The sequence below is a fragment of the Leuciscus leuciscus genome, assembly GCF_965113295.1.
Source record: "Leuciscus leuciscus genome assembly, chromosome: 1".
NCBI classification, from domain to species: domain Eukaryota; kingdom Metazoa; phylum Chordata; class Actinopteri; order Cypriniformes; family Leuciscidae; genus Leuciscus; species Leuciscus leuciscus.
The window spans coordinates 13,482,300-13,501,196 of record NC_138725.1 but is presented as its reverse complement, the minus strand read 5'-3'; the positions used below and the strand labels follow the sequence as shown (position 1 = coordinate 13,501,196).

The 18,897-nt window shown below is 42.0% G+C and overlaps 1 protein-coding gene and 1 long non-coding RNA gene across 3 annotated transcripts in view; one reads left to right on the top strand and one right to left on the bottom strand.

The window, feature by feature from the left end:
• Positions 1-7,838: 7,838 nt before the first annotated feature.
• Positions 7,839-18,897, top strand: part of LOC309500245 (uncharacterized protein) — a 46,311-nt gene continuing 35,252 nt past the window's right edge. For both annotated transcript variants that reach the window (XM_082171807.1, XM_082171808.1), the window contains exon 1: positions 7,839-7,973. In XM_082171807.1, coding sequence (XP_082027933.1) covers positions 7,916-7,973 — 58 coding nt within the window. In that variant the 5' untranslated portion in view covers positions 7,839-7,915. The remainder of the gene's footprint in view (positions 7,974-18,897) is intronic.
• On the bottom strand, positions 16,846-17,252 carry LOC309513486. Its single transcript, XR_014211454.1, has 2 exons — positions 17,146-17,252; positions 16,846-17,100 (listed from the first exon to the last, which is right to left on the bottom strand). It is a non-coding gene; the product is annotated as an uncharacterized lncRNA (long non-coding RNA).

Below are 18,897 nucleotides of genomic sequence, written 5' to 3'. Positions count from 1 at the left end.
CAGGTTTGTCTAACTGATGAATCTCTTGTTGATGAGGTTCAGAATTATGTGTTTGTATTGACATGAGTTGTTCTGTTCTTGAACAATTAAACATGTTTCTGTGTTTAAAAGCAAAAGACTAGATATAGGAGTTCAGCTGGAAACAGTTGCTTATACTAAAATAATAAAATAAAGTTTGTGCGTTTACAGCTGCATGTGTAAATCAAGTATTGAAGAGCAGATCTGATGCTTCAGTCATTGATATTGCTATGAGGACATTTTCAGTAAGATTAAAGTTCATCTTTTATTTTGTCTTTTATTTCAGATATGCCAGAGGTTTAATATTTACATTTCATATTCGACTGTTGTTTCGGATAATCTTGTGACTTCAGCTCAGAAATATTTGACTTAATTTGTTAAATTTAATTTATCTTCTTGGCAAATTTTATACAACATAAAATATACATAAATGTAAGTTTACCATTATCAAAAAAATAAAGTACAATGTAATTGATGTATAGTTTAAAATCTTACCCTCGTGTTCTTCTCTTCATCTTCTTTTTTTGTCTTTAATTTTTCAGTTTTCAGCCAATCACTGTTAACTCTTATTTTCTCATTTGTATTCTGATGACATTGAACACGTTGTTAATACATTTTGTATACAAAGTTGTATATCATAAACATGCAATCTCTGTACTTTTTGAAATTAAAAAAGTGCTTGCTTCCTCATTATCATGCATCACATGAAGAAAAAGGAGTAAAATGATTCTCTGATCCAAAACCCACAACAGATGGCGCTAATTCGAGTCGCCAATAAAGAAGAAGAAGAAGAAGAAGAGAGCGGGAGCTCCAGCCAGAGAAACGGGCCGGAAATGGCGGCGGAAGGAAGGAAAACGTGGGAAGAAATATCAGATAATGATAATGAACAAGAAATGGATTTTCAAGAAGTAAGATTTAAAAGGAAGAAAAAGAATAGCATGGGTGATGGATCTGATTGTGAACAAACAAGTAATAAAACAAAGCAAACAAGAGGTGTATATGATAAAGAGGAAGAAAGACAAATCAAGGTACTAATTACTTTTGCTAAGCAGTCAGAACAACAAATTCATCCTGTTAAGCTATCGAAGGCAATTGAGAAAGAGATCGGAGTAGTAAAAGCTGTAGAGTATCTAAACAATGGAAGAATAATGATTAAATGTAAGGATGAAAAACAAAAACAAAAATTTTTGAAAATTAAATCACTGGCAGGAGGAAAATTATCATGCACAGAAATAGGGAATGGAATCAGAGGGGTTATCTCAGGAGTGCCTCTAAATGTAAGTGATGGTGATATCAAAGAAAATCTAAGTGGAGGAACAGTTGTCTCTACTAGAAGATTGCAGATGTGGAAAGACAACCAAAGATGTGAGAGTATGAGTGTAATGATTCAGTTTGAAGGGAATAATCTACCTACAAGAGTGAAGCTGGGATTTGTCAGCTTCTTGGTACGAGAGTTCATACCTCCACCTTTGAGATGCTTCAAGTGCCAACGGATGGGACATACTGCAAATTTTTGTAAAGGGAAAATGAGGTGTGCAAAATGTGGAGGGGAACACGAATATGGCAAGTGTGAGGATGGTGTAGGGATTAAATGCTGTAATTGTGGCGGTGGACATAGCGCAGCATACGCAGGATGTCCTGCACAACAAGAAGCCCGCAAAGCTCAAAAAATTAAAACTGTGCAAAATTTGACATATGCAGAAGCTGTGCGGAAGATAAAAGACAAAGGTAAAACTGAACCGGAGGTAAATGTGCGAGGAAATAGGATAGAATCCTGTTCCCAGAGAGAAGTAAATAAAGAGAGGAGTAAATCAGAACTGCATATCTCAGTAAACAAAATTGACTTTGTGGCATTTATTTGTGCAGTGGTGAATGGCACCTCACAAGTGGAAAAGAAATCTGACAAGTTAAGGATTATTGTAGAATGTGCTAATAAATTTCTCAAGTTAACAGGAGTCTCAGCAGAGGAGGTGCATGGCATTCTGAAAGCGGAGGAAGGAAATGTTGCCATGGATATGACTCAGAGTAATTGTACTTAGCTGTACGATGTCTTTCCTACTACTACATTGGAATGCTAGGAGTTTAATAGCAAATGGTCAAGAATTTAAAAAACATATTTCAGAAATGGAAAAGACACCAGACATCATGTGCATTCAAGAGACGTGGCTAAATAATTTGTTGGACTTTAAGATCAATGGGTATGTAGTAGAAAGGAAAGACAGAGTAAATAGAGGGGGCGGGTGTGCAACATTTATTAAAGAAGGTATAGGGTATAAGAGAATTAATATAAATAATACATTAGAATGTGTATGTATTGAAGTAATGGGAAGGTATGAAGAAATTAGAATTTCAAACTTTTATAATCCATGCAAAGAAATAAATAATAGTATTCTAGAGGATGTGTTAGGTGACTCACAGGGTAAAGTTATTATATGTGGGGATTTTAATGCACATAATGGTCTATGGGGTAGTAAGAATACAGACAATAATGGGTTAATTGTAGAAGAATTTATGGAAGAACACTCATTAGTATGTTTGAATGATGGAACACCAACAAGAATGGATATAGGTAAAGGCAGCTTCTCGTGTTTGGATCTCACAATAACATCAGCTGCATTAGCAGGTAAGTGCAATTGGTGCGTTCAAGAGGAAAATTGGGGCAGCGATCACTGGCCTGTAGTATGTGAGATTCGGAGTGCGATACAAAAACAAAGCTACAGTCAGTGTGCAAGGTGGGGATTTAAACAGGCAAGATGGGAAGAGTTTTGTATGTTGTGTGAAGAAAATTTCAAAAACATAAAGTTAGAAGGGAATATTGATGAGAGATATAAAAGAGTAGTACATGAAATCATTCTAGCAGCGAATCTATCTATACCATTAATAAGAGGTAATGGAAAAAGAAAAAAAAATGTTCCATGGTGGTCTGAAGAATGCACAATAGCGATTAAAGAAAGGAATAAGGCATTCCGGGTTTTAAAAAGGATAATAACTCAAGATACAATAATTGATTATCAGATAAAAAGGGCAGCTGCAAGAAGAGTAATTAAAAGTGCAAAGAGGAAAGCGTGGCAGGAGTTTTGCAACACAATTGGGAGAGAGACTGGAATGCATGCCATGTAGTGTGGAGAATGATAAGGAAAATGAATGGTATTAATATACACAAACAAGTCCCTGTAATTGAGGAAGATGGAAAGGTGGCCAGAACAGATAAAGAAAAAGCAGAAATATTGGCCAAAACATTTGCTAAAGTCCACAGTATAAACAATTTGAGTGATGAGTTTTTAAAGAGAAGGCAAGAGTTAAATAAAATGTATGAGAATGTGTGTATGAAAAAACAAGATGACTATAGTAATATGAATGATGATTTTAATATTTTTGAGCTTAAAATCGCGATTAGCACATCAAAGGATACAACACCAGGGAGAGATAGTATAAGTTATAGTATGTTAAAAGAATTTACCGGATGTAGCTCTTAAAGTAATAATGGATGTATATAATCAGATATGGAGTGAAGGAACATTACCAAAAGAGTGGAAAAATGCAATAGTGATACCAGTAACAAAACCAGGTAAAGATGCAACAAAATCAAGTAGCTATAGGCCAATTGCTCTTACATCTACATTATGTAAAGTGATGGAAAAAATGATAGTTAGAAGATTAAATAATTTTCTTGAGAAAAATGAGATTTTAACATCAGCTCAAAGTGGATTCAGGAGGAAAAGATCTACAATGGATGCCTTGATATTATTTGAAAATGAGGTTAAAAAAGCTTTATTAATGAAAGAATATCTTGTTACTGTTTTCTTTGATATTGAAAAGGCATACGACACTTTATGGAGGGAGGGACTATTAATTAAGTTAGACACAATCGGAGTGGGGGGGAGAATGTATAACTGGATATTGGATTTCTTGTTTAAACGGACATTTCAGGTAAGAATAGGGGAAGAAATGTCAACATTGCAAGATATTCTGAATGGGACTCCACAAGGGAGTGTAATCAGTCCCATATTGTTTAATATAATGATTAACGATATTTTTGAAAGAGTGAAACCAAGTATAGGGAAAGCACTATATGCAGATGATGGTGCAGTTTGGAAAAGAGGTAGGAACTTAAGGTATGTAGTAAAAGGAATACAAGAATCAATAAACGAAGTTGAAAGGTGGTCAGTGGAGTGGGGACTAAAGTTTTCAGTATTAAAGACCCAATATTTGATTTTTACAAGGAAAAGGAAAGTGGAACAAGTGAAGTTGAAATTATATGATCAGATATTAGAGAGAGTGACAGAATTTAAATACCTTGGGTTAATATTTGATGACAAATTAACATGGAATAAACATATTAGGAAAGTTGAGAACAAATGTAAAGGAATCATAAATTGCATGCGAGCTATAGCCAAATATGAATGGGGAGCAAGGAAAAGTGCACTATTAAATGTGTATCAAGCCTTAATACGGTCTAGTTTAGATTATGGGTGTGCGGTGTATGGTGATGCAGCAAAGTCAGAGCTACAGAGGTTGGACAGTGTACAAGCTAGGGCACTTAGAATTTGCTGTGGAGCAATAAGATCAACACCTTTAGATGCCATCAGGGTTGAAATGGGGGAGATGCCACTAGACTTAAGAAGGAAAAAGCTTACAATGATGTACTGGGTTAATTTACAGGGTTGTACAAAGAGTCATCGTACACGAGAAATTTTAAATGATTGTTGGGAATATAAAAAGGATAACGGAAATAGTTTTGGGTGGAAGCATAAACAATGGGTTAAGGAATGCGGTATGGAAAATATAGATATTTGTCCTAATATGCCATTAAAAGGGGTAGCGGTTTGGAATATTCCCGAACCTAATGTTGAGATGAGACTGCTGGAGGATCGAGAGAAGGCAGAAGGAAAATATTCTAATAGATATGAAATTAATGTTTTTATTAGAGAACGTTTTTTCTCTTGTATACAGATCTATACAGATGGTTCTAAAGATCCAGGAGAACAAAAAGTAGGAGTAGGAGTGTATATTCCAAAATTTGAGACAAAAATAAGTTTAAGATTGAGTGACAAATTATCCGTATATTCAGCAGAACTAACTGCTATAATAATAGGATTGCAGTGGCTAGAGCAAACTAAGCCAAACCTGGTGCCGACTGTAATTTGCTCAGATTCTGCATCAGCACTTAAAAGTATAATATCAACAAAAACCGATAGAGATGACCTGCTACTAGAAATTTATACATTATTATATAGGCTGAATACTGAGGGTATAATTGTATACTTTTGTTGGGTGCCGGCACATATTGGGATTGTAGGAAACGAAATAGCGGATAAATTAGCAAAAGAAGCGTTAAAAAAAGACTTGATAGAAGTAAAGATACTTTTAGGAAGAAATGAAGTTAGATCAATAATTAATAGAGAAATAATAGGAAAGTGGCAACAAAGATGGGAAAGTAGCAGTACAGGTAGGTGGTACTATAGTATTGTAAAATCTGTAGCGGGAAAAGAATTGTATTATGGAAGGCATAGAAAGGAAGAGGTAATGATTTCTAGACTAAGGATGGGTCATACAGGGTTAAATTCAACTCTGGCATTAATGGGAAAGCATGGGAATGGTATGTGTGATGAATGTGGTGTTGTTGAAACAGTAGAACATGTGTTTTTAAAATGTAGTAAATATGAAGAACAGCGTAGAGACCTTTTTATTAATATAAAGAACAGACCAGTGGGCATTATAGATATATTGGGAAAGGTTTTGAGTAATAGTCAGAGGATTAAGGAAGTAATCACTTTTTTAGAGGTTACAGGACTAGATCACCGGATTTAGACTATAAGAGGAGAAAGTATAGATCTGATCATCTTGGAGGTGAAGAGCTTAATGTGTAAGCTGGAGGAGCTGAACACGCAGCGCCAGCTGAAAGTGGGCTCTGATCCTAAGGGATTTTTTTTTTTTTTTTTTTTTTTTTCTTCGCAAATCAGATCCATCAACCATATGTACTAAGTAAACAGTAGGTGGCGGTAATACTCCTAAGGAGTCAACGGCCATGGAACAAAAAGAAGAAGAAGAAGAAGAAGAAGAAGAAGAAGAAGAAGAAGAAGAAGAAGAAGAAGAAGAAGAATCTTCTGAGGTGAGGAGAGCAGTTCACGGTATTTCTCATATTTACACAACCATCACACACACTTTATACAGTTTGATTAAGCGACAGACTCATTTCTGTATTGTTTTCATCGATCACAGCGATACTTGTGCGTCTTTTCTGGCATCTTCCTTCTGAAATAAACATTTAGTGCAGCAGCAGCGAGCATGAGGAGAATATGTTGAGTTCATTCAGACCTGAGCGATTTTGTGTTCGTTTGTGTGATTGTCTCGATGTTTGTGTGAGAACTGTTACTGAGTGTCAAGTCAAGAGTTAAAATTTGAGATCTGTGAGGAGGAGAATTGATGAGCTTATAATGAGTTTTTTAGGATCATTGTCAGTTTTGAATTATCGTTACATTATTGCAATGATTGTAGTTACTAGAAAATCAAAATATATTTTAGATATTGACATTATGCTGTTGTAGTTATTTAGATGAGGTGGTTAATTAAGTTTGGTTTGTTTTTATATATTTTTGTATGTTTTATTTGTGTCAGGTTGTGAGAAGCAACAGTATTGTCTTTCACTAGAGCAGTTTTACAGGCTTTTATCATGTATCCTGACTCAAATAATGTGTTTCTAACAGCAAACACTCAGAATAAAGTGAGATGATCTGCTGATGATCCTGAATGGCTTGTTGAATGAGTGTTGATAGTCTGAGGCTCATCAATATTAACAGATCTGCTGAAAACACTCTTTATTTCATGACAATAGTTCCTGTTTTCACTTCATTTATTATGCTGATTAGGGATGCACCGAAATGAAAATTCTTGGCCGAAACCGAAAACCGAAAAAGAGGAAACCAAGGCCGAAAACCGAAACACCGAAAGAAATTATGTCAATTATTAGCCTACCATTGCATTTATGGCTATGACTGTGTAGCCTACCAACTTTAATAAAATCAAGGCATTGCAATTGCATAAATTAATATTAAAGTTTAAAAGAATAATTATACAAATATTTATTTAGCATTTATTTATATTGAAAATAAATATTAAAAGCGCGATAAGTGGCGAAAGAGAACTGAATTCTACTGACAGCAGGATGCTGTGCGCACGCTCCGAGCGCAACACGGACAAGCATATGCTCTACTATAGTAGCATTTGTCTTCGGTTGCGCGCCTAAACGGCCAAATAAACACAGAAATATATCAAAATGCCAAGTCGAGTATTCCCGTAAACACAGTAGATGTAAGTACTATGTGCATTCTCTCTCTCTTTTCGTGATGGACCCTATTCAGAACAAGTGCAACTGCTTAAAGATACAACAATATTTTCTCTGTAGGCCTTCAACATAAGTGTAGCAAAACAAAGACTGCCATAGCCCATATGTTAACTGTATGTTCCTTGCCTTTTCAAAATCGTCCTCCACAGACGGAGTGGGCGTGCTCGGAGGTGTTTTCCTTTTCTGTGCCGCTTTCCTCTCATATTCAGCGTAGCAATCGGAATGTTTGGATTTCAGGTGATAAATTAAACCCGACCATTGGGCCATTTTTGGCCGAAAAATTTTCGGTGGCCGAATATTCGGTGCATCCCTAATGCTGATGTCTTCAGATCTCCTGTAAATTGACACAAATACAGTCTGTTGACACCAATGAAATGAGCTTTAAGGTTAGCCATAAAATAAGTATACATTCGCATCAGTTACTTTACTTCAGACAGACAGACAGACATAAATGCTTAAATTCCCATCAGCTACAAGTGAAGATGAGCATCAGAGCATCAGGAAGAGCTGAAATCTGCAAAGACTGAGTTTATTAAAGAGGACGGTGAGAACATGAGTGATCCAGAACCCTGCAGAATGAAACACACTGAAGATCCTGAAGAACAAAGAGGTTGGTGTTTATTCTTCATTCATTCATGCTGAAGAACATTCATGTTAGAAACATTCAAGCACATTTAAATAAACAGTACATAGGCCTAATGTTTTTTGTTTGTTTTCAACAAATGGTCAGTAAAGGGAGGTTTGAGAAACTTAAGCAAAACCAGGGGCCCGTTCTTCGTATGTTGCTTATTACATCCGAGATCAAATGACACATCCAAGATGATATCATCGTGCGAATCATGATCTGGCTAACTCGGTTCTTCGAACACACTTGCCGGATATGATTAGTATCGCTGGATTGAGTTATCTGAGATAACTGCGCGTTCATGCGCTGGTTTAAAAGGGGATATGTATCGATAGTAGAAACACTGATCAGCAACGCTGCTATTGGCTGCTCAGCGTGGCCAAAGAGCGCGCTCAGTTTTTCTCCTCAGCAGAGCAAGAACTAATAGTCGAAGTTTATTCGGAATTTTAATGTTTAATCAAAACGCCAGGGAACACCTCAAAGTCTGCAAAAGCCAGGAGAGAGGGCTGGCAAAAAGTAGCAGACAATTTAAATCCGTTAGAAGTGGCCATGTTAGATGTTTTTATCACTTATTAGCCTATATTTTTGTATTTTAATAATTGCATAATTACTTTGTGCATTGTAATGTCAGTCACCACACTAGAAAATGGGAACAAATAAAAGTGAAGTACAAAAATATTCTACATAATGGTAATTTTTAGTTATATTGTCACGGTGTGACAAATAACAATTAGAAAAGAGATTAAAGCCCTTGTGAATGCAGTGTTATTTGGAGACCTCCTGTGGACACCCGTCTCATTGCACTGCGAATCTGTTGCCATGGCAGCGAGGCCAATTACCCGATTGACAGCAGGTGTGGAGTAATTACAGAGAGCGGTGTGAGAGGAACACGTATTCAGATGGGGCTTTAAAAAGAGAGAGGAAGCAGACTGCTGGGTGGTTCTCCTCCCGTGAGATACTGTGTTTGTCGGTGGGTTGTTTTGTATTTGAGGCTGGGCTGTGAAGCGGGTGAAGATTGAAGCTGAGAAGTGGAAAGAAGAGAGTGAAGTATTTTGTCAACGAAAACCCAAGGAATATCGTCAGCAGTGGGAAAGACGTAAGTGATGAGTATCGGATCCGTTGTTTATATGCACTAACACTGAAGTGGGGTTGAGAGTTTGGAAAGTGTGTGGCACGAGTGAACTAGTACACCGAGTGAATTGTTGATCTGTCTCCAACTTTTGTCCGCTCCTCGCTGAATGTGACTATTGCTGCACCCGTCGTCTGCTGTCTCTGGAGAGAAGTTGAGCCCTTGTGAGAGACGAGAGTTGATCTGGTGGGAGAAAGACCGGTGGGTGAGTGCTGGCCCGAATGCACGGTGTGCGAGTGGAATGCAGTGCCTGAAGTGACGATTCACACGGTTTGTGTTATGGAGTGAAGTTCATCGTGTGGAGAAGTAATAGTAGTCTGCTGTGCACTCTCTCCTTACAGTCTTTCACCCGCTGTCTCCAAGGAAGGTTTTGATATATCAAGCGCCCAACTTACCATTTTGAGACAGCCCGGCTCTGTTAATGCTGAATGTTTTATATGCTGTTGAACTGTTAAACCCTGTTACATTGTTACAGTGTACAGCTGAAGTGGAGTGTCTCGCTTAAAGCATCCTCCTCGCCTGGTGGTCTCCACACGCTCCTAACGAAAGCCGCTGCCCTGTTCAGAACGAGAGAAGGTATTGCAGCTGAATGTTTCATCTACTGTTGAATGGTTAAATCCTGTTACATTGTTACAGTGTACAGCTGAAGTGGAGTGTCTCGCTTAAAGCACCCTCCCCGCCTGGTGGTCTTCACACGCGCCATCGAAAGCTTCTGCCCTGTTCAGAAAGAGAGAAGGTATTGCAGCTGAATGTTTCATCTACTGTTGAATGGTTAAATCCTGTCGCATTGTTACAGTGCACAGCCGAAGTGGAGTGTCTCGCTCAAAGTGTCCCCCCCGCCTGGTGGTCTTCACACGCCCCATTGAAAGCTTCTGCCCTGTTCAGAAAGAGAGAAGGTATTTCAATTGAATGTTTCATATGCTGGTGAAGAGTTAAACCCTGCTACCTGGTTACAGCGCCCAGCCGAAGTGGAGCGTCTCGCTCAAAGTGTCCTCCCCGCCTGGTGGTCTCCACATGCCCCATTGAAGGCCTCCGCCCTGTTCAGAAAGAGAGAAGGTATCACTGTCGAGCACTTGTATACTGCTGAACCGTTGAACCCTGTTGTATTGTTGCAGTACACAGCTGAAGGGGAGCATCTTGCTTAAAGTGTTCTTCTGCCTGGTGGCTCTCCACGACTACGTTACAAGCCGCTGCCCCTGTTGAGAAGGAAAAGGAATAGCTGCGGCACGTGCCTCGATCGAAGTGTCTTCCTGTTGTCCAAGGTTTCCTCACGTCCCGGCTAAAGGCCCCCGTCCTGGCTGGTCTGGCATAAAGGACACCTACCGGGATATACTTACCTGTTTCCCCTCCTGACCCGGTCCGCTCGCCATCTGTGTCCCTGTGCTTCGTCCGAGGCTGAGGCAACCGCTCCTTGAGTACTTACCTGGTTCCAGTTCGAATGGGGTCCGTATAACCACGACTTCCTCTTGAGTCCTGTAAAGAGTACTTACCCAGTGACCTACCTAGACGGTGTGAGTCTCCCCTCTGATCCCTCTCCAACGAGCTGCAGGGCCGCCACGATCGTTCTCCCCTCTACGGTCCAGGGGGCCATCGAATCCCCTCTGGCGACAAGAAAGAAGATTTTAATTAGGATTTTCAAATTACTGCTCTTAACTTAATAAAGAAATTTGTTATTCCTTTATTTCCTTGTCTGTCTGGTCCTTGACACGTTCCTCGAGGTGGTACCCGGTTTCCAGGGGTGGGTGCAGTCTGGTTTGGCCCACCCCGACCTGTGACAATATTATAGTCTCTTTTATAAAAGGCGCTGTTAAATAAATGGTTGTCTGTTTATAAAAGCAATCAAGAAAAAGGCTGAGAAATAGAAAAGATCTTAGTAGCCCATCCATCCATCCATCTTCTACCGCTTATCCGGGGCCGGGTCGCGGGGGCAGCAGTCTAAGCAGGGATGCCCAGACTTCCCTCTCCCTAGACACTTCCTCCAGCTCTTCCGGGGGGACACCGAGGCGTTCCCAGGCCAGCCGGGAGACATAGTCTCTCCAGCGTGTCCTAGGTCTTCCCCGGGGTCTCCTCCCGGTGGGACATGCCCGGAACACCTTCCCGGGAAGGCGTCCAGGAGGCATCCGGAAAAGATGCCCGAGCCACCTCAACTGACCCCTCTCGATGTGGAGGAGCAGCGGCTCTACTCTGAGCTCCTCCCGAGTGACCGAGCTTCTCACCCTATCTCTAAGGGATCGCCCAGCCACCCTGCGGAGAAAGCTCATTTCGGCCGCTTGTATCCGGGATCTTGTCCTTTCGGTCATGACCCACAGCTCATGACCATAGGTGAGAGTAGGAACGTAGATTGACTGGTAAATCGAGAGCTTCGCCTTGCGGCTCAGCTCCTTCTTTACCACGACAGACCGGTACAGGGACCGCATTACTGCAGAAGCTGCACCGATCCGCCTGTCAATCTCCCGTTCCATCCTTCCCTCACTCGTGAACAAGACCCCAAGATACTTGAACTCCTCCACTTGAGGCAGGAGCTCTCCACCAACCTGAAGCGAGCAAGCCACCCTTTTCCGACTGAGAACCATGGCCTCGGACTTGGAGGTGCTGATTTTCATCCCAGCCGCTTCACACTCGGCTGCAAACCGTCCCAGTGCATGCTGGAGGTCCTGGTCTGATGAGGCCAACACGACAACATCATCCGCAAAGAGCAGAGATGAAATCGTGTGGTCCCCAAACCCGACCCCCTCCGGCCCCTGGCTGCGCCTAGAAATTCTGTCCATAAAAATTATGAACAGAACCGGCGACAAAGGGCAGCCCTGCCGGAGTCCAACACGCACCGGGAACAAGTCTGACTTACTGCTGGCAATACGAACCAAGCTCCTGCTCCGGTCGTACAGGGACCGGATAGCCCTTAGCAAAGGGCCCCGGACCCCATACTCCCGGAGCACCCTCCACAGGCCGCCGCGAGGGACACAGTCGAATGCCTTCTCCAAATCCACAAAGCACATGTAGATTGGTTGGGCAAACTCCCATGAGCCCTCCAGCACCCTGTAGAGGGTATAGAGCTGGTCCAGTGTTCCACGACCGGGACGAAAACCACACTGTTCCTCCTGAATCCGAGGTTCTACTATCGGCCGGATTCTCCTCTCCAGTACCCTGGCATAGACTTTCCCAGGGAGGCTGAGAAGTGTGATCCCCCTATAGTTGGAGCACACCCTCCGATCCCCCTTCTTGAAAAGAGGGACCACCACCCCGGTCTGCCAGTCCAAAGGTACTGTCCCCAACCGCCACGCGATGTTGCAGAGGCGTGTCAGCCAAGACAGCCCCACAACATCCAGAGACTTGAGGTACTCAGGGCGGATCTCATCCACCCCCGGTGCCCTGCCACCGAGGAGTTTCTTGACTACCTCGGTGACTTCAGCTTGGGTGATGGACGAGTCCGCCTCCGAGCCCTCAGCCTCTGCTTCCTCAATGGAAGACGTGACGGCGGGATTGAGGAGATCCTCGAAGTATTCCTTCCACCGTCCGGTGATATCCCCAGTCGAGGTCAACAGCTGCCCACCTCCACTGTAAACAGCGTTGGTAGGGCACTGCTTCCCCCTCCTGAGGCGCCGGACGGTTTGCCAGAATCTCTTCGAGGCCGACCGATAGTCCTTCTCCATGGCCTCACCGAACTCCTCCCAGGCCCGAGTTTTTGCCTCCACAACCACCCGGGCTGCAGTCCGCTTGGCCCGTCGGTACCCATCAGCTGCCTCAGGAGTCCCACAAGCCAGCCAGGCCCGATAGGACTCCTTCTTCAGCTTGACGGCATCCCTTACTTCCGGTGTCCACCACCGGGTTCGGGGATTGCCGCCTCGACAGGCACCGGAGACCTTACGGCCACAGCTCCGAGTGGCCGCGTTGACAATGGAGGTGGAGAACATGGTCCACTCGGACTCAATATCTCCAGACTCCCTCGGGATCTGGTCGAAGCTCTGCCGGAGGTGGGAGTTGAAGATCTCTCTGACAGGAGATTCGGCCAAACGTTCCCAACAGACCCTCACAGTACGTTTGGGTCTGCCGAGTCTGTCCAGCTTCCTCCCCCGCCATCGGATCCAACTCACCACCAGGTGGTGATCAGTTGACAGCTCCGCCCCTCTCTTCGCCCGAGTGTCCAAGACATACGGCCGGAGGTCGGATGAAACGACCACAAAGTCGATCATCGACCTCCGGCCTAGGGTGTCCTGGTGCCATGTGCACTGATGGACACCCTTATGCTTGAACATGGTGTTCGTTATGGACAAGCTGTAACTAGCACAGAAGTCCAATAACAGAACACCACTCGGGTTCAGATCAGGGGGGCCGTTCCTCCCAATCACGCCCCTCCAGGTGTCACTGTCGCTGCCCACGTGGGCGTTGAAGTCCCCCAGTAAAACGATGGAGTCCCCAGTCGGAGCACTTTCCAGCACCCCTCCCAGAGACTCCAAGAAGGCCGGGTACTCTGCACTGCCGTTCGGCCCGTAAGCACAAACGACAGTGAGAGACCTATCCCCGACCCGAAGGCGTAGGGAAGCGACCCTCTCGTTCACCGGGGTGAACTCCAACACATGGCGGCTGAGCTGGGGGGCTATAAGCAAACCCACACCAGCCCGCCGCCTCTCACCATGGGCAACTCCAGAGTGGTGAAGAGTCCATCCTCTCTCGAGGAGTGTGGTTCCAGAGCCCAAGCCGTGCGTAGAGGTGATCCCAACTATCTCTAGTCGGAATCTCTGAACCTCACGCACAAGCTCAGGCTCCTTCCCCGCCAGAGAGGTGACATTCCATGTCCCTAGAGCTAGATTCCGCGTCCAGGGATCGGGTTGTCTAGGCTCCCGCCTTCGACTGCCGCCCGATCCACTTAGCACCGGCCCCTTACGGTCCCTCCTGCAGGTGGTGGGTCCACGGGAGGGTGGCCCCACGTCACTCCTTCGGGCTGAGCCCGGCCGGACCCCATGGGGGGAGGCCCGACCACCAGGCGCTCGCATACGAGCCCCAACCCCGGGCCTGGCTCCAGGGTGGGGCCCCGGCTGCGCCATACCGGGCGACGTCACGGTCCTCCTTTTTTTGGGCATCATAAGGGGTTTTGAACCGCTCTTAGTCTGACCCGTCGCCTAGGACCTGTTTGCCTTGGGAGACCCTACCAGGGGCATATAGCCCCAGACAACATAGCTCCTAGGTTCATTCGGGTACTCAAACCCCTCCACCACGGTAAGGTGGCAGTTCAAGGAGGGGATCTTAGTAGCCTACACTGTAAAATAATTGTTGCTGCATTAAATTAAGGCTGTATAGTCATTTCAACTGTTAAATCTTGAGTAATGATGAATTGCTTTGACTTGTGAAAGTGAAAACTGATAAACTTATGTTAATGTAAAAATATTTTGCCATGAGTTATTGATCACATTTTTCCCGAGTGTAGTTCATTGTAATGACATTGTGTTTTCCTCTTTTGTGCACTTTTACAAAATACACCAACACTTGTATCTGTTCCAAAGAAAGTGGTGGCTGAAATATGTGCAGTAAGTGGACATTTTCTATCTTTCCAAAGGAAAGAAAGTATAAGACTTTGTAATGTCCATTTGTTTCCATTGCACTGGACAGTGAATAAACCCTCTCAGATAACTGTCATATGGAGGAACTAGCCCTGCAAGTGCATAAATAACTTTACTTAATTTATACTTGTATGCTTTATGGCTGCAATATAAGTTGCAGGATTCCACATCTACAGAAAGGCCTACAGAAGAGTCTGCACAGACAGAGGAGACATAGGCCTACAGGTGGGCAGTGTATAGACAACTTTTCCTTTTTATTTGTTGCATGAGGCATGTGTCTAATATCTCTTGTTGCAGGCACTTGACCACTGGCTTTTCTTTACAAAGAACAATCGAAATAAAACTCAAGGAACTAAGCATATTTGTCTTTTATTAAACATTTAATGAAAAGGTTTTTTTTTTTTGGCAATGTTGTGTAAAATGGCACATGCAACAATGTCACAGGCCCTGTCAGGTGTGCAACCCTCATACTTTTCAGACACTGAAATCTTCCCTTTAGTTAGCCAAAGTTCATTTCATTGTGTGCCCTTGTCCTGGCTAGAGCTGCATTGTAACTGGTTTGGGTCAGGGAATGGGGTCATAAAACACCTGTCTGCAGGCAGGAACATGTCATAATCACCTATGAAAAAAATGCAGTTCTGTTAGGATCAGCATAAGTGTATGTAATATGGTACCAATCACGTTAGTGAAGCCTGAGTGACACATACTGTAATCGGCATGGTCATGATTGCATGATCTTCATAAAAAATTATGATAGCCAAAAAAAAAACTGCTTTAAAAAAACTGCTTTACAACATTGGGTCTTAAGTGGCTTGGAAATGCCACAAAAAACCTAAAACTGTTCTTTAAACCTAAAAGCGTCAGGTAAACTCCGAATGACACAACAGACAGCACTTTCCATCAAGTTCTCTGCATCTCCAATAGTGTAAAGGAAAGAGCCACTCGCAAATAATCTTAGGGCAATGCAAACAGTTTGTGCTGTAGTTAAATCCCGACTCTGTCAAGTCGAAAATAAATGTGCGTTTCCAACAATTTAATAATGTAAACGACAATCTCACGAGTCACGAGAAAAAATATACATCTCAGAAAGTGCACTATCGCGCTGCGCTGGACTTCCCGTATCAGCTGCGCTTAAGAAGCCGCGATCTAATCCTGTTTACATGAAATAAGCCTGCTCCCGAGCAGGTTTAAGTTTGCGCACCTGTTGCTATGACAGCAAGTCCAGGATGAGCTTCGAAGAACCAAACAATCCAAGATCATGCCAAATCGCCAACAATCAAATCCAGCTAACTGAGTTAGCGACGTACGAAGAACGGGCCCCAGATTTGTAGTTTCTAGTAACGTTGTGTTTGTTATTAATAACAGAAGTTTGTGGGGAACACATGCCGCGTGACCTCGATGTATTATTGTATTGATTATGCTGTATTGTATTGATGTCTGTAGCACATGATTCAAACGCAACAATGTCATTGGTCGGCGACAGAGACTGGGGCCTCCAGGGGGGATCCATAACACAATAAAAACACACAGAGTATGACATAAAAATACTAGGGCTGTCAAACGATTAATCGTGATTAATCGCATCCAAAATAAAAGTTTTTTACATAATATATGTGTGTGTACGGTATATAATTATTTTCTATATATAAATACACACACATGCATGTATATATTTAAGAAATATTTGCATGTATATATTATATTATATATAATTTATATTATATATAAATATTTTATATATAAATAACACATTTTTCTTAAATATATATATATATATATATATATATATATATATATATATATATATATATATATATGAATGTGTGTGTATTTATATATAAAAAATAATTATATACCGTACACACACATATATTATGTAAAAACAAACTTTTATTTTGGATGCGATTAATCGTTTGACAGCCCTAAAAAATACAAAAAAATACAAAGCCTTCCATTGTGGATGGATAGTATGGACATTGGGATGTAGGCCGTGGCTCTGTGTGGACAGTGTTATCAAGTTTTTTGGCTCTTTTTGGGCCGCTATGTTAAGCTCTATCTTAGGGCTGCACGATTATGACAAAAATCATAATTGTCGATTATTCCCTTGAAATTGTAATTGCGATTATTAATTACGATTATCACAATTTACATTGAATATATATATAGGCATATTATTATACATGTTTACTTCAAAATTGTGAACACACACACTGTCCCCCTTTACTTAACATACACATAAATTGTAAGAATATGACTAATAGTAAAGACTACTAAGAAATAAACATTAGGCCTATGCTAAAGCTATTAAATATCAGTCCCAAACTAGCTTTTGTTAATACAATGTTGGTATGAGCCACCACAGTCATTTAAAATATAAAAAATAACACAAAGTGAAAATAAAGTGGCATTTTGGGGTTAATACACTGATCTATATAGAATGTCATTATATAGATCAGTGGGTTAATATTAAAACGACAGTTACCATGGTGATACACAATACTAACAAGAACTGTTAATGAAACATGGAAACTGCTCCTGGTGAATAGAATGAAAATCATCCCTGCATGCAAATCCTTCTCAGCTAACACACGACGTACCAGTAATGTGATTTATTGCTATTTTACTTTTGTGACTTACCAATTTACAACGTAACAATGTTGCATGCTCATAGTTTCCTTTGCACTTTATACACAGCGCGCGCCGCCGCATTTGCGCGTGCAATTGAAGAGTGTGCGCTACGAACACAGTAGCCTATAACGGTTGACATGACAGGAACGTCCGTTTTTCTGAGGTGAAAGACTTTTTATTTCAGCGTACACATACGTCGCTGCCTGGTAGTTCCTTCCTATTGTGCTGGGTTTTCTGAAGTAGTTGTGATTTGCCTCTCATAACATGCTCTAAATGCATGCAGAGTGGATTTTTTTTTTTTTGTAATCGCGGCTTTGAACGATTACGTAATCGTGGCATCCATAATCGTAATCGCGATTAGAAATTCGATTAATTGTGCAGCCCTACTCTATCTGTAAGGTTGAGTTTGGTTTGGTCTCTTCTCATTCTGAGAGTATTTTTGCGTAGGTTCCCGCTCACTTCATGCGTAGGTTCCCGCTCACTTCAGCTCTGTGATGGTCCATAACAGACCTTAGGGAGCAAATGTGGATCCAGCATCTAAGTCTGTTGAGTTGATCTTATGCTGGTCAACTCTGATATGGCAATCAATTTCCCCGGGATGGCAAAGTGGGTATTTAGGAAAATCGTGTCATGTATATTAGGGCTGTCAAATAAAAATTTGAATTTTGAATATTCCTCGAATTCCCAAAAAATAAAAATAAATAATTGCACATTCGAATGCCAAAACTGTGCACTCAAATTTTGTGTGTGTCAAGAGGCGCACGAGACGTCATTTTTCAGGAAATTCACGATTCATGGTTTTATCAATTCTTTTTAATGTTGCTTTTACTATTTTGAAAGTGACTGAGCATTACAGCCAAATGAATGTCCCTATTTTAAAAACAAAGGCGTACAAGGTAACAAAATATTAAATAAAAAAGAAAAGAATGGCAGCCATTTATATCAAAGTGGCGAAGATAAAAATCTTTGTCATTATTTTCTCTATTAAAAAATAAGATACACATTACATATAAATAACATAATTTACAAATTAAATAAACAGTGCTTTATTTTTATCAGCTGCAGGGTATTGAACAGTAGCATTCAAGAAAGAAATTAAATGAGCAAATAAAAAAAGTAAGTGTTGTTGTATTAACATTAAAGGTGAACTAAGTGAAAAATTTTACCTTAACTGAACAGCTTCGGAGTCATTGGAATGGTTATATGACTGTTTTCGGGTTGAATGGTGGTCTTCTCGCACCCCCCGAGCACCCCCCCCCCCCCCCCCCCCCCCCCGCATGGGGGTGGTAGCATCATGCTTTGGGGGTGTTTTTCTGCACATGGGACAGGGCGACTGCACTGTATTAAGGAGAGGATGACCGGGGCCATGTATTGCGAGGTTTTGGGGAACAACCTCCTTCCCTCAGTTAGAGCATTGAAGATGGGTCGAGGCTGGGTCTTCCAACATGACAATGACCCGAAGCACACAGCCAGGATAACCAAGGAGTGGCTCTGTAAGAAGCATATCAAGGTTCTGGCGTGGCCTAGCCAGTCTCCAGACCTAAACCCAACAGAGAATCTTTGGAGGGAGCTCAAACTCCGTGTTTCTCAGCGACAG